Source organism: Tursiops truncatus, chromosome 1 (genome assembly GCF_011762595.2).
Source record: "Tursiops truncatus isolate mTurTru1 chromosome 1, mTurTru1.mat.Y, whole genome shotgun sequence".
Classification (NCBI taxonomy): domain Eukaryota; kingdom Metazoa; phylum Chordata; class Mammalia; order Artiodactyla; family Delphinidae; genus Tursiops; species Tursiops truncatus.
Window position 1 is genome coordinate 43965847 of NC_047034.1, and position 12754 is coordinate 43978600.

Below are 12754 nucleotides of genomic sequence, written 5' to 3' on the forward strand. Positions count from 1 at the left end.
TATGGAATTCATAGATAATAATTTTATTTTAGAATGGTTTTAAAATGTTTTTTTAAAGAATTGGTGATCGTCTAGTATGCCATTCTGGTTTTAACAATACTGAGCCAGAATCATTAATAGTAATATAATAAAAACTTTATATATGTAGACTAGTGGGAAAACAGTATATCTGAGTTTCTGTGTAGGCCTGTATATTTAAAAGTGCAAATTGTATGCTCATTTGAATTAAAACAAAGGCAGGCAATCTTTTCAACTTTTAATTGTTTAAGAGAAAAATAAACTAATGAAGACTGAACCATATAATGAAAATAGTGTTGCTTTTTAAGGGAGATGAGCTAAGGAGAGAGATTAATTATAATAATTTACGTTTTCTAAAACATTTTATGGATTTAAGAAACACCTTTTTTGTGTCACATAATTGGGTTATAAAGGGAAATTTTTTTGCCTCTTTAGGTAATATCACTAGAAGCTAAGTCTTGTGAGGGTGGGTGTTCATAGCCATTTTTCCTAGATACAAAACATATAACAGATGCTCATTGAATACTTGTTGGAGACTTCCTTTTATTTTTTACAATCAAGCAAAAATATGCCTAGTAGTCTAGATAATTTTAAGTTAGTGGATGGATTTGGTACATTGCTAGTAATTACAAAATAAGTGCTTTTTCTGAGCAACTATACTTGTACTGAACTATTTAATTCTTACAGTAAGCCTATCAGATTCAGGTACCAGTGAAGAATCTGAGAAGCAGAAGCAAAGTGATATAACCAAGATCACATAGCTATTAAGTGTTAAAGCTGGCTATTTACAATAGCCAGGACATGGACGCAACCTAAGTGTCCATCGACAGATGAATGGATAAAGAAGATGTGGCACGTATATGCAATGGAACATTACTCAGCCATAAAAAGAAACGAAATTGAGTTATTTGTAGTGAGGTGGATGGACCTAGAGTCTGTCATACAGAGTGAAGTAAGTCAGAAAGAGAAAAACAAATACCGTATGCTAACACATATATATGGAATTTTTTAAAAAAGGTCATGAAGAACCTAGGGGCAAGATGGGAATAAAGACTGGGACCTACTAGAGAATGGACTTGAGGATACAGGGAGGGGGAAGGGTAAGCTGGGACAAAGTGAGAGAGTGGCATGGAGTTATATATACTACCAAATGTAAAATAGATAGCTAGTGGGAAGCAGTCGCATAGCACAAGGAAATCAGCTCGGTGCTTTGTGACCACCTAGAGGGGTGGGATAGGGAGGGTGGGAGGGAGGGAGATGCAAGAGGGAAGAGATGTGGGGATATATGTATATGTATAACTGATGCACTTTGTGATAAAGCAGAAACTAACACACGATTGTAAAGCAATTATACTCCAATAAAAACGTTTAAAAAACAAAAAGTGTTAGGGCTGGAATCTGATTCTAGACCTCAGACTTTTAAACTACTAAATTGATATCGTATTCAACTTTTCACTTCTGTTGTTTTACTTTGTATGTAGAAGACCTAGACATCTGAAGGGCCGTTGAAATTCAAAATTTAGGAAAACCAGAATATGAAAGTTATTGTAAGGCTTTTTACCAATCTCCTTCACCCTGTTTGAGTGTAATACTAATAACTGTAGTGGTCTGATCTTTAGGTAATTTGCCTATTTTAATAATATGAGCCAAAATTTATTAAATGTTTATTTTATCATGTGTTAAGCTAGGTGCTTTATGTCCATTATTTGATATCTTCAGAAAAATGTTTCTTGTACATTACATTTTTGTTCCATTAACCAACCAAATAAATAGAAGGGAGTTGCTAAGGCCATACCACTGTTAACTGCACACCCAGTATCTCTGGGTCTACCACACCTCACTACTTTTTTTCTGAAAATATTAGGTGAACATTCCGAGTGGTAAGATTTATACTTCTAGGGATTGTCCAAGTTACTTTGTGGTAAACATAATTGTTCAAAGTAAGCTTCTCTCTTCCTATAGGTGAAGGAAATACCGGTACTGCAGAGTCCTCTTTTTCCCAGGAGATTTCTAGAGAACAACAGCCATCATCAGCATCTGAAAGACAGACCCCTCGAGCACCTCAGTCACCAAGACGCCCACCACACCCACTTCCCCCAAGACTGACCATTCATGCTCCACCTCAAGAGTTAGGACCACCAGTTCAGGTATTAAAAATACTAGTCATTCTGAAAATTTTACTTGAAAACATGTTGGGTTTTTTCTCCCTTTCTTTCCATTAGTAATTACTTTGTTTTTCCCCAGAAATTAAGTGAACGTTCTAATATTTGGTGTATTTTTGTAAAACTTTTGAGCTGAAACTAATCTCTGAATTATTTTCCCTGAAATATGGCAGTAATTTACTTCATAGAGGAAGTGAACTTTGGAAAGGCAAGGCTTATTAAAGTTGTATATAAAGTGAGATGATTATATTCATAGAAAATAAAAGTCTCCTCGCTGTTTTTACAGGTTAAAGAAAATTTTCTTGGATTTTAATTAAAATAAAATGTATTTCAGCATCTGTCCACCATTTGTTTTGAAGGTTTCTTTCTCTAAGATGCACTTTTTTTAAAAAAAAAAAAAAAAAAAAAGGAAATTTCTGTTCTGCTTAACAGAACTTCTTTTCCTCTTATTTTTTTGCAATCACATATATTAATATCCACTATTAAAGTTCATGAAAGTGTGCATAACCCTTTCCATTTAACACTCTTTGTAGTAGGATTGGACATCTCTTATCAGAAGCTCTTGAAGAAATAGCAGGAAAAGTACAAAGGCTCTATTAATCATGTAGCTTGAGTCTTACTCTGTAGTGTACTAAACACTGTCAAGTGTAGATTCTACTAAAATACCACTGATGAAGATAACCTCATCTTCTGAAAATATAAAGCCTTACAGGATTGTTTATGGATCCTGCAAAATATGCCAATTCTATCAATTTAGAATTGTCTAAATTGGGAAACAGTTTACAAGTAGTCAGTACGGCTGTTTGAACTCCAAAGGATAATTAAACTTTAAGATCAAAGGATACTTACTAACACTTAAATTAAGGAGATAGGAACTAAGTTAGATCGGAACCTACAAATAGGATCAGAGTTTGGTTTTACATATTGGTTAATATTATCTACTGGCTAATAAAATATTTGTCTCTTGGTTAATATTATAGTCTATAATTAAAAACATGTCATTGTTTACAAAATGGATTTCTTTAATACTGGTACAAGATTAGTAGCAGTTTTTCCTAAGAAAAATCCCAGTGATTACATTATCTGCTAACATTTCAGTTATTTTATTACCAGCATATAATAAGCCATATCTGTTAATATTTGGTGTTTGTTTCATTGCCTAATTCCTTAAAACAAATGAAATTCCTTTCTTGACATAGAGAATCCAGATGACCCGGAGGCAGTCTGTAGGACGTGGGCTTCAGTTGACTCCAGGAATAGGTGGCATGGTAAGTACCTACCTGTCGTGTAAAAGTGATTCATTTGTTCAGCAGTTATTTGTGTAGTCCATACGTATGCTCCTGTCATGCCTGTTTAGTACTTGTTTTCTGTCTTTTTAGCAGCAGCATTTTTTTGATGATGAAGATAGAACAGTTCCAAGTACCCCAACTCTTGTTGTGCCACATCGTACTGATGGATTTGCTGAAGCAATTCAGTAAGTCAGTGAGAGGGAAACATACTTTGTGACTAATCAAATTCTTCCTGTTTCCCTGTTAACTTGATTACATTTGATTGATTCATTATTTGTTAAGTCCTATGCTATGTACTAAGCAGTTGAGGGTAGGAGGGTTGAGGGTGTAGTGTTGGGGAAAATCACATAGAGGTGAATGAAGTACAGTTGCTTCCATCAGGAATTTGAAATTTAAAGGCAGTATAACAATGGTTAAGAGCATGGACTTTAGAGTTAGAATGCCTGGGTTGGAACCTAGCTGTACTGCTTACTAGCTATGTCAAGTTGCTGGGTTCTCTGTTCCTGAGTATCTTCATTTTATTAATAAGAATAATAATACAATAGTTCTTACCTCATAAGTTGTGAGAATTAAATGAATTTATGTTAACATGTTTATAATATCACCAGGCACATAATAAATGCTTTATAGATGTTGGTGAAGGTATTAGTAATTACAGTGATCATGATGGAAAATATTGTTGTGAAAGCTAAGCATATGCACAACTAATAATAACCTAAACAATCTAGGAGAATAGAGGCATAAGCAATAGGCTTTGTTTATATAAACAAGGGAGTGATTTATTCTAACACTTAGGGGAAGAGAATCTGAGAGGACTTAATGGGGACAACATTAAATTGAGTCTTGGAAAAAAACACCTAAAACTTACTGAGTATTCCCTTGAATCAGTTTATTTAATCTTCGTAACTATGAAGATAGATACTATTATTTCATTTACAGATAAGGAAGCACAGAGATGCTAACAAATTTTCCAGAGGTCAGACAGCTAGGAAGTGACTGTTTGTTTATTTCAGACCAGTCTGGCTCTACAACCTATTTTAACGCTTGTGCTATACCACTCCTTTTAAAGAATAAAAAGACTTTCCACGTGGAAGTGCACATGTTTAATTGTGGCTGAAGTATCAGTTGCATGACAGGATGTACCTGAAGAATAGAATAAAAATGTTTCTACAAACTTGGGGAATGATTGATTTTTCTGTAGTATGTGGCAACATATGGCCGTCAAAACCAGTTTTAAATTTGCTCAGTTAACCACAACTCACCTCAGCTAACACAATTTTACAAGCCAACTGATCATTGTCAGCCCCATTCTTCCAAAAGTCAGCCAGTCAGAAACAGACTCACTCCTAAAGAACTGCTGAGTGCCAGCCAATCAACAACATTCTCACATAGCTCAGAAGAATTTAATGTCCTTCTAGTAGAAGAATAACTTATGGAGACAGGTTTAAAAATTCAACTGAGACTGTCCTTAACTAAAGCAATAGTGTGAAACAGAAAAGAAAATAGATTCAAGAGTTACTACTGAGGTAGAATCCATAAACATCAGTAGCTGACTAGCCAAGAAAGGTTAGGGTAAGGAGTGGGCAAAGAGTGAGACAATGCTATTTTATATCCTGGATTATGGGCAGAAAGATGGATGGTAGTGTTATTAGGTCAGCGAGAAAACAAATTTCTAGCCATCTAATATTAAAGTTTTTTTCTAGACCTTGGGAGCCACCTAGTGAATTCTTTCAGATAAGAAATGGGCTCGAGAGGTGACCTGATTTATCTATGACTAAACGTTGAAAACTGAGACAAAACTTTTTTCATGACTTTATTCTTTTTTTGTTACATTTCGTGTTCAGTTTATGTTGCTTTCAATATATCTACATAGGGATTTCTAGCAGATTCAAGAAATGTGAGGTGTAGTTCAGGACAGCTGAAAGCTATTTATGTATAAATCATGTATATATAGATCACATAATATGAATCACACGATTTATATTGTTGCTAAATTCTTGACAACTGATATTTTGAAAATATTTTCATAAATGAGAATTCCTTTATCAACTTTATTTTCAAACTGTTTTCTTCCTACTTTGTTTATGCTTATTCTTCATTCTTCCTATAGTCTTTCCATCATTGCAGTTTAAACAAGGTAACTTTAAGTGTCATCTTAAATTAATTTTTGTCTGTTTAGTTCCCCACAGGTTGCTGGTGTTCCTAGATTCCGTTTTGGGCCACCTGAAGATATGCCACAAACAAGTTCTAGTCACTCTGATCTTGGCCAACTTGCTTCTCAAGGAGGTAAATCGCTAAATAAAAGCTTAGCTCTTCTGGATTTGCATGTATTTTGATAATAAGCTGTTCTGACATGATTTTTTTTTAAGTGAGCAAATATTAATGTAAAAAAGTCTATATCTAAATAAACCTTATCCTAATTTATGGAAGAAGCTATAATATATTTACTGCTTATTAAGCACTGCCTTACATATTAGTCTTTCCAACAAAATTTTCAGTTCTTTGGGCATAATGACTAGCTTTTACATTTGTATCTCTTTTGGCTTTTAATATAGTATCAGGAGTATCTGTTGTGCTAATAAATATACCTAGGTACTAACCAGCCATTTGAAAGTTGTTGGAAGGAATACAGCATATTTTTTGTTTAGTTTGACATTTGACATTCCTAGTTAAGTGTATAAAACTAGTTAGATATTTTCCATTAACATTAAAAATAAGAAAAATAAAATGTTAAAAAAACGTGGAATAAAATGACCCCTAACATAACCAATAGCAGTTGGTTATTTGGACATGAATTGTGCTATTTCTGGAATTAATTACCTTTTAATCATTGGTTGGCATTCATAGAACCCGCTATATTTCTGGGAAGCAATTATGGCATTTTGTAAGTGAATAGGGAATGCATACTGTTTTAATAATAAGCCGAAAACAAAGATTAATCTGCAGCCCTCGTGTAAGTCATGCAATACATCTTAGTCCCTGGTGGTTTAGGATGTGAGGTCTAACACTGCTTCCCTCTACCAATACGAAATTGTGAGTTGACTTCAGAGGAATTCACAATTTTATGTGGCTTTATTATAGGACACTTCCAAGACTTGGAAGTCAGATCTAGGCTTAAATTGGAATGCTACCAGTTTACTAGTAACTTTGGGAAAGTTAATTAATCTCTTTGAAATTCAGTTTCTTTAGCGAAAAGGAGACTAATAATACCTTGCTGTTTTGGTGTAGAGTAGATTCAAACACAGTACCTAGTTCATAGTTGGGCACTCAGTAAAGTTAGCTTGTACAAAACTTATAAGAGCATTTTAGCTGTTTTTTATTTAGGGTTACTTAAATTAGTGTTAGGGAGCTTAAAGGAAACATTTAAATTGTATTTACATTTTTGAGGGGTTGATTTTTGCTTGATGGGCTAATTGTGGGCTCCAACAAATTTGTGTGTCTCCACTGATTAGTTTTTTTCTTTTAGATGTCTGGGATATTGACAATATTTTGTTCTTTCAATCATTAATATTCAGAATTGTCTTTAGGTTTGGGAATGTATGAAACGCCCCTCTTCCTAGCTCACGAAGAGGAGTCAGGTGGCCGAAGTGTTCCCACTACTCCTCTGCAAGTAGCAGCCCCGGGTAGGTATCAAAGGCAGATCAATAGATTATGTGTTATAATGGTAAAATGGAAACCTGTGATATATCTTCTAGCTAAAAATTAGAGAAACCACAAAGTTGTTAAAGTTTTCATTGCTTTTCTGGTCTTTCATTTTTTCAAGTGACTGTATTTACTGAGAGTACCACCTCTGATGCTTCAGAGCATGCTTCTCAGTCTGTTCCAATGGTGACAACATCCACTGGCACTTTATCCACAACAAATGAAACAGCAACAGGTGATGATGGAGATGAAGTATTTGTGGAGGCAGAATCTGAAGGGTAAATGTTTACCGTGTAATTTTTGCTTGCTTAAACTTGTCAGACTTTTACATTTTTTTTTTTAAGCCAGGAAGCAACAGTCTCTTGAGCTGTGTTTTCAATAGCATCCTGTTACAAAAGTAAACCAAGCCATATATTTTGGAAAACTAATATTTGCACAAAATATCATATTTTAAGACTTAAGACATTGTTATTACAGAAGACAAATAATTTTTTAAAAGGTTCTCTCCTTGAAAATTGCATGATGCATTCTAGAACAAAGTATTCTTTAGAATCACCCTTCCATTAATATCGCTGCTTGAACTTTTCCCCAAGAAAGAAGGCTTTCTGTGAAAATTAGGAAATATTAGGAAATGACTCAATTTTCCATTTAGTAGTGGGCTCTCAAGCAAACCTCACCTATTTTTTATTTACGTGCATTTAGAACTTGGTCTGAAACACTAACTTGTTAAAAATCAGAAATCTTCAAGACCTGACTGTTTTTAGCACATCAGTTATAAACAAAGTTTAACAAAAGAAGTATTTCGTAACAAATCATCTGGGCTTTTTTAAACCAAAGGAGGTGGAGTAATTTAATGGAAAGAACCATTGGACAGTGGTTTTGGAGAAGTTTAACTTTCAAGGTGGAACCTGATTCTTCATAAAATAAAAAAAGTTGGACTGCTTCATAGTCAGAAGCATAGCTATAAGTAGAACCCAGATTTCCTAGGTAGAGCTCAGAGGTTTTGTTTTATTTAGCAACATTTTCTTAGTGTAATTACAGGCCAACTCTAGTATATAAGAAAAAAGGCAGGTCTATTATTATGCCTCTAACACAGTGCTGCTTAATTTGGGGAAAGTTACAGATCCTGCTGAAAATACTAGCTGCCTTTAATTCCATACCATGTATGCAGGTCCCTTTATATATGTCATTTCTAAACCACACAGTGTCTCTGCAAAGTATTATCTCCGTTTTACAAATGAGAAAGCTCAGACTCTGAACATTAAAATAACTTGCGTAGGCTGCACTTCACCAGTTCTTCTCAACTTTAGCAGAGTCATGAGAGTTATCTTTCAGGTACATTGTTATTAATAAGTGTACTAAAGTTTGCAGACGATAAAAACTGGAACAGATTCAAGTTATTCTTGTACTCTTATCTCCCTCACTTGCTTTTTGATGTACTTTCTTGAATGGGAGAGAGAGAGAGAAAAATGGAGTTAAAGCTTTGAGCCAGGAATTCACCTACCCTAGCCTGTCTCATCTAGGCTAGAGCCCATGGTGAAATAGTGGTATATTACTAATAGTTGTAACCGTTGTGAATTATTTTAGTACTCTGCTTTCCTAGAAAGTTGTTTTGTGATGTATCAAAATCTGGATAATATATCTGTTGTGAATATCAAGAATGTGAACGTCTTTTGTCAAAAAGAAAAAACAACAACAGCAAAAGAGAGGAAAAAGCAAAAATTAAAATTGAAACATGTCCTAGTGAGAAAAGGAGTGAGGAAAACAGAGCTTGAGCTCTCTTTTCCCCTGCCTTTTAAAAAAAATGTATGGTTACCAATATCAGAGACTGCAGTTTTGAGTTGGAGGGGAGCTCTGGGTTATTTAAATGGTAGACTATCGAAAAATAAAGTTTGGGAAAAATTTAGGATACATTCTAGGATCAGTTTTGTATTTTCTAATCAATTTTTGTTTTCCTTTCTTAGTATTAGTTCAGAAGCAGGCCTCGAAATTGATAGCCAGCAGGAGGAAGAGCCTGTTCAGGCATCTGATGAGTCAGATCTTCCTTCCACCAGCCAGGACCCTCCTTCCAGTTCTTCTGTAGGTAAGTTCCTGCTCTTGACTACAGTACAGCTTTTATACATCAAACTTGTTTGCAAAAGATCCTGCTCTGTTAGTTACAATTGATAATTCTTTTTTCCTTGACTTTTAAAATGCTTCATTTAAAAGAGAAATTTTATTTTATTAAAAGGAACTTGGCTTATATTAATGGGAATTGGTTACATTAGAGGTGCTATAGGGGTTGTGAGGGGTGGGTTATTAGGAGAGAAGCTAAGGAGTAGTACTCCAGGCCTCCTGCCTGTGTTTAAACCAGAGCAGCTCCTTTTTTATTTCTTCTGCATATTAGGTTCTACATGAGATTTGGTATGGAGGGTTGAGGGTTGGGAGGCCTGTTGCTTCAAAAAAAAAAAAAAAAATTGAAATTTACTGATATAAATAGTTTTAAAGTTTGGTTTTTCATGTTTTTGAAGTTAACTTTGAAAAGGGCTATTTTATGTATCTTTCTTGCAATAAAAATTAATTCTGCAGGACCTTTTAAAAATTAATTAACATTCATTGAGCACTTACTGTATGTCAGACAGTATTCTAAGCCCTTTACCTATATTTACTCGCTTAATTCTCACACCAACCCAACATGGTAAGCACGCATACCCATTTCATAGTAATGGAAACTGAGTCACAAAAGGTTGAAAAATTCCTTCCAAGTCACATAGTGAGTAAATAATGGGCAAGCCAGGATGCAAACTCAAGAAGTTCGACTCCAGAGACTCCACTCTTAAACAGTATACTACACTAGCTTATCTATCTCAAAGTTTTTAGGTAGGGAATTACTTTTATTATTGAAGAAATACATACTCAGTCATCCTCTCTGATTGTTTTCATTTTAAATGGTTTATAGCAGTAATCCTCAAACTCTGTCGTAGAACCTTCAGGTTTTATGGAAGACCTGCTCAGTTACTACTTTTTTCAATCATGGAACTTTCCTATCTCAAGATATATTCTGCCTTTTAGACGCTTTTCTGTGACACATCAACCTATAGCCAACATCCCCAGGTTCAGATCTTGTATCTGCCTTTTAACAGTTAGTAACTTTAAATCTCTGCTCATTTCATTGTGAAATATGGGCATTCATAGCTCATCTTGCAGTCAAGATTTAAAATAATGTATGTAAATTATATCTCAATGCTTTACACACAGTAAGAAAGCCCCAAAAAATTGTAGCTGTCATAGTTACTAGTAAAACAGTAATATTATTAATAATACAATACAATAACTGAAGTTCTGTGCCTCCAGTTATATCCTGATGTTCCATGAGAATTGTCTTTCCTCAGCAGGAGAATTGGTACTAGCTATATCTTATCAGAGCTTGCATAAGAAAATATGGTTCTTGTTCCCTTTTACAGTATAATATGAAATTAGGGTGTTCTTAAATTTATTTGACAACATAAAATACTAAACCTCCCCATCTAAGCAATTATCCATTTGGTCCCCAAATACTTAAGTGCCCACCGAGTGCCAGGCAATTTCACAAAAACATTACTAAGAAAATGGTATTTAAGGAAAGACCTGAAAGAGGTAAGGGAGCAAAGCTGTGCAGCTATTCAGGGGAAGGTGTTCCAGGATGAGAGAAATAGTAGATGCAAAGTCCATAAGGCAGCGGTGTGATGTGTTCAGGGTCAGCAAGGAGGCCTTTGTGGCTGGAGCACAGTAAGGACAGAGAGAGACTAGCAGGAGGTAACAGGGTGGGGGAGGAAAGATCTAGGAGACCATTGGAATTTCTTTGGCTTTCATGGATGTAGCAGGTTTTTGGAGGGCTTCAAACAGAGTGGTAACATGATCTGCTTTAAAGACTTAACAGTATCAGTTTTGCTGCTGTGTAGAGAAGAGACTGAAAGTGAGTAATGGACAAACAAAGAGAAAGTTTGGAGGATATTGCAATAATTCAAGGTAAAAATGATGTTTTAGACAGGATGGTAGAGTCAAGGTCGTGAGAAGTAGTCAGATTTGGGATATATATTTAAATTAGAGCTTGCGGGCTTCCCTGGTGGCGCAGTTGTTGAGAATCTGCTTGCCGATGCAGGGGACATGGGTTCGTGCCCTGGTCCAGGAAGATCCCATATGCCGCGGAGTGGCTAGGCCCGTGAGCCATGGCCGCTGAGCCTGCGCATCCGGAGCCTGTGCTGCGCAACGGGAGAGGCCACAACAGTGAGAGGCCCGCGTACCGCAAAATAAATAAATAAATAAATAAAAATAAATTAGAGCTTGCAAGATTTTCTAATGATTGGATTGGGGACATCTGGAAAAGAGAAGAGTCAGATATGACTCATGTTATATTGTAATGGACTGTTGTTTCCTGAGGGATGTGGTATTTTGTTTCCCATTGTATTCCCCAACCCCTAGCACAGTGTCTGATAAATGGATAGGCACCAAGTACATATTTATTATTAAATTAGTAGAGTGAATGAATGAAAAAAGTCAAAAAGAACTTTTTTCTTAACTTTTTACCTTTTCTGTTTGTTAAATGTCCCTTGTTAAAAAAACAACATTTAAATATTGAAAGCAATGGGCACCTCTGCATTTTATCCATGCATTCATTTAGTAATTAGTTTTTGTCACTATAACTGCTTTCTTGTTTATTAACTTGCTTTCTTGTATATTAATGCTTTTCTTAGATACCAGCAGTAGTCAGCCAAAGCCTTTCAGACGAGTAAGACTTCAGACAACATTGAGACAAGGTGTCCGTGGTCGTCAGTTTAACAGACAGAGAGGTAAATTTCTAACATATTGATCACGTGATAGGATGTAGGATAGTAATAAATGGAATGAGTTTTCTAATCCTTAAGCCTCCAATGTGTATCTAGTTTTTTTAAAACGTTCCAAGGGTTGATTAAATAAGTATACATTGAGCATATGATGTTTACTAATCTGTAAACATCTTGCAGACAAGTTTGTATACCATAGGTATATCATGAATATGTGCTTACATTTTATTTTTATTCATTTCTTCCTTAAATTCATGGTATAATCTGGAAAAGCTAAACTGTTATAGTGCTATGTAGATGTAACTACTTGTTACATCTCTGCCTATTGTTGTTATACTTTTTATACAGCAGAATAAAGCTTTGTGACTTGTTTAGCTAGTAAAAGAAATGTAAAATTTCAATATCTCTGTTTTCCAATGTAACTGTTAGAGATTGCATTCATGTAATAAAACATTAATCTGATTGTTGTAAGTTCCATTGAAGATGTGACATATCTAACAGCTTTTTGTCTACATGCCTGCACACTTGATCTTGAAAATTTTTATAATGAACTAGGGTAAGTGAATACTCTAGTTTTGAGCTAACTTTTTAAAAGATGCATTCAGTTTAATTCTTTTTGTCTCTTATAGGTATGAGCCATGCAATGGGAGGGAGAGGAGGAATAAATAGAGGAAATATTAATTAAGTGTTCTATAAACTATAATAACTGTGAATAAGCTAGTCAAATCTGTTGTAGTGTAATGATTGTCGAGTTGAAAAACATTTTTGTATTTAAATTGGTATGCTTATATCAACATTCTTTATTAATAAAATGTGTTTCAGTGTCAAAATTTATCATTCT

At 34.8% G+C, this 12754-nt stretch overlaps 1 protein-coding gene across 3 annotated transcripts in view; it reads left to right on the plus strand.

Annotated features, from left to right (window-relative positions):
• TPR (translocated promoter region, nuclear basket protein) overlaps nt 1-12745 on the plus strand; it is a 62789-nt gene extending 50044 nt beyond the window's left edge. The window contains exons 43-51 of one of the 3 annotated variants that reach the window (XM_019952526.3): nt 1981-2165; nt 3380-3448; nt 3560-3654; nt 5649-5755; nt 6985-7092; nt 7233-7389; nt 9076-9194; nt 11824-11919; nt 12543-12745. In XM_019952526.3, the coding sequence (XP_019808085.2) occupies nt 1981-2165; nt 3380-3448; nt 3560-3654; nt 5649-5755; nt 6985-7092; nt 7233-7389; nt 9076-9194; nt 11824-11919; nt 12543-12598 (992 nt within the window). In that variant the 3' untranslated portion in view covers nt 12599-12745. The remainder of the gene's footprint in view (nt 1-1980; nt 2166-3379; nt 3449-3559; nt 3655-5648; nt 5756-6984; nt 7093-7232; nt 7390-9075; nt 9195-11823; nt 11920-12542) is intronic. The other 2 variants (XM_019952527.3, XM_019952528.3) reach the window with 2 other exon arrangements.
• Nucleotides 12746-12754: the final 9 nt, after the last annotated feature.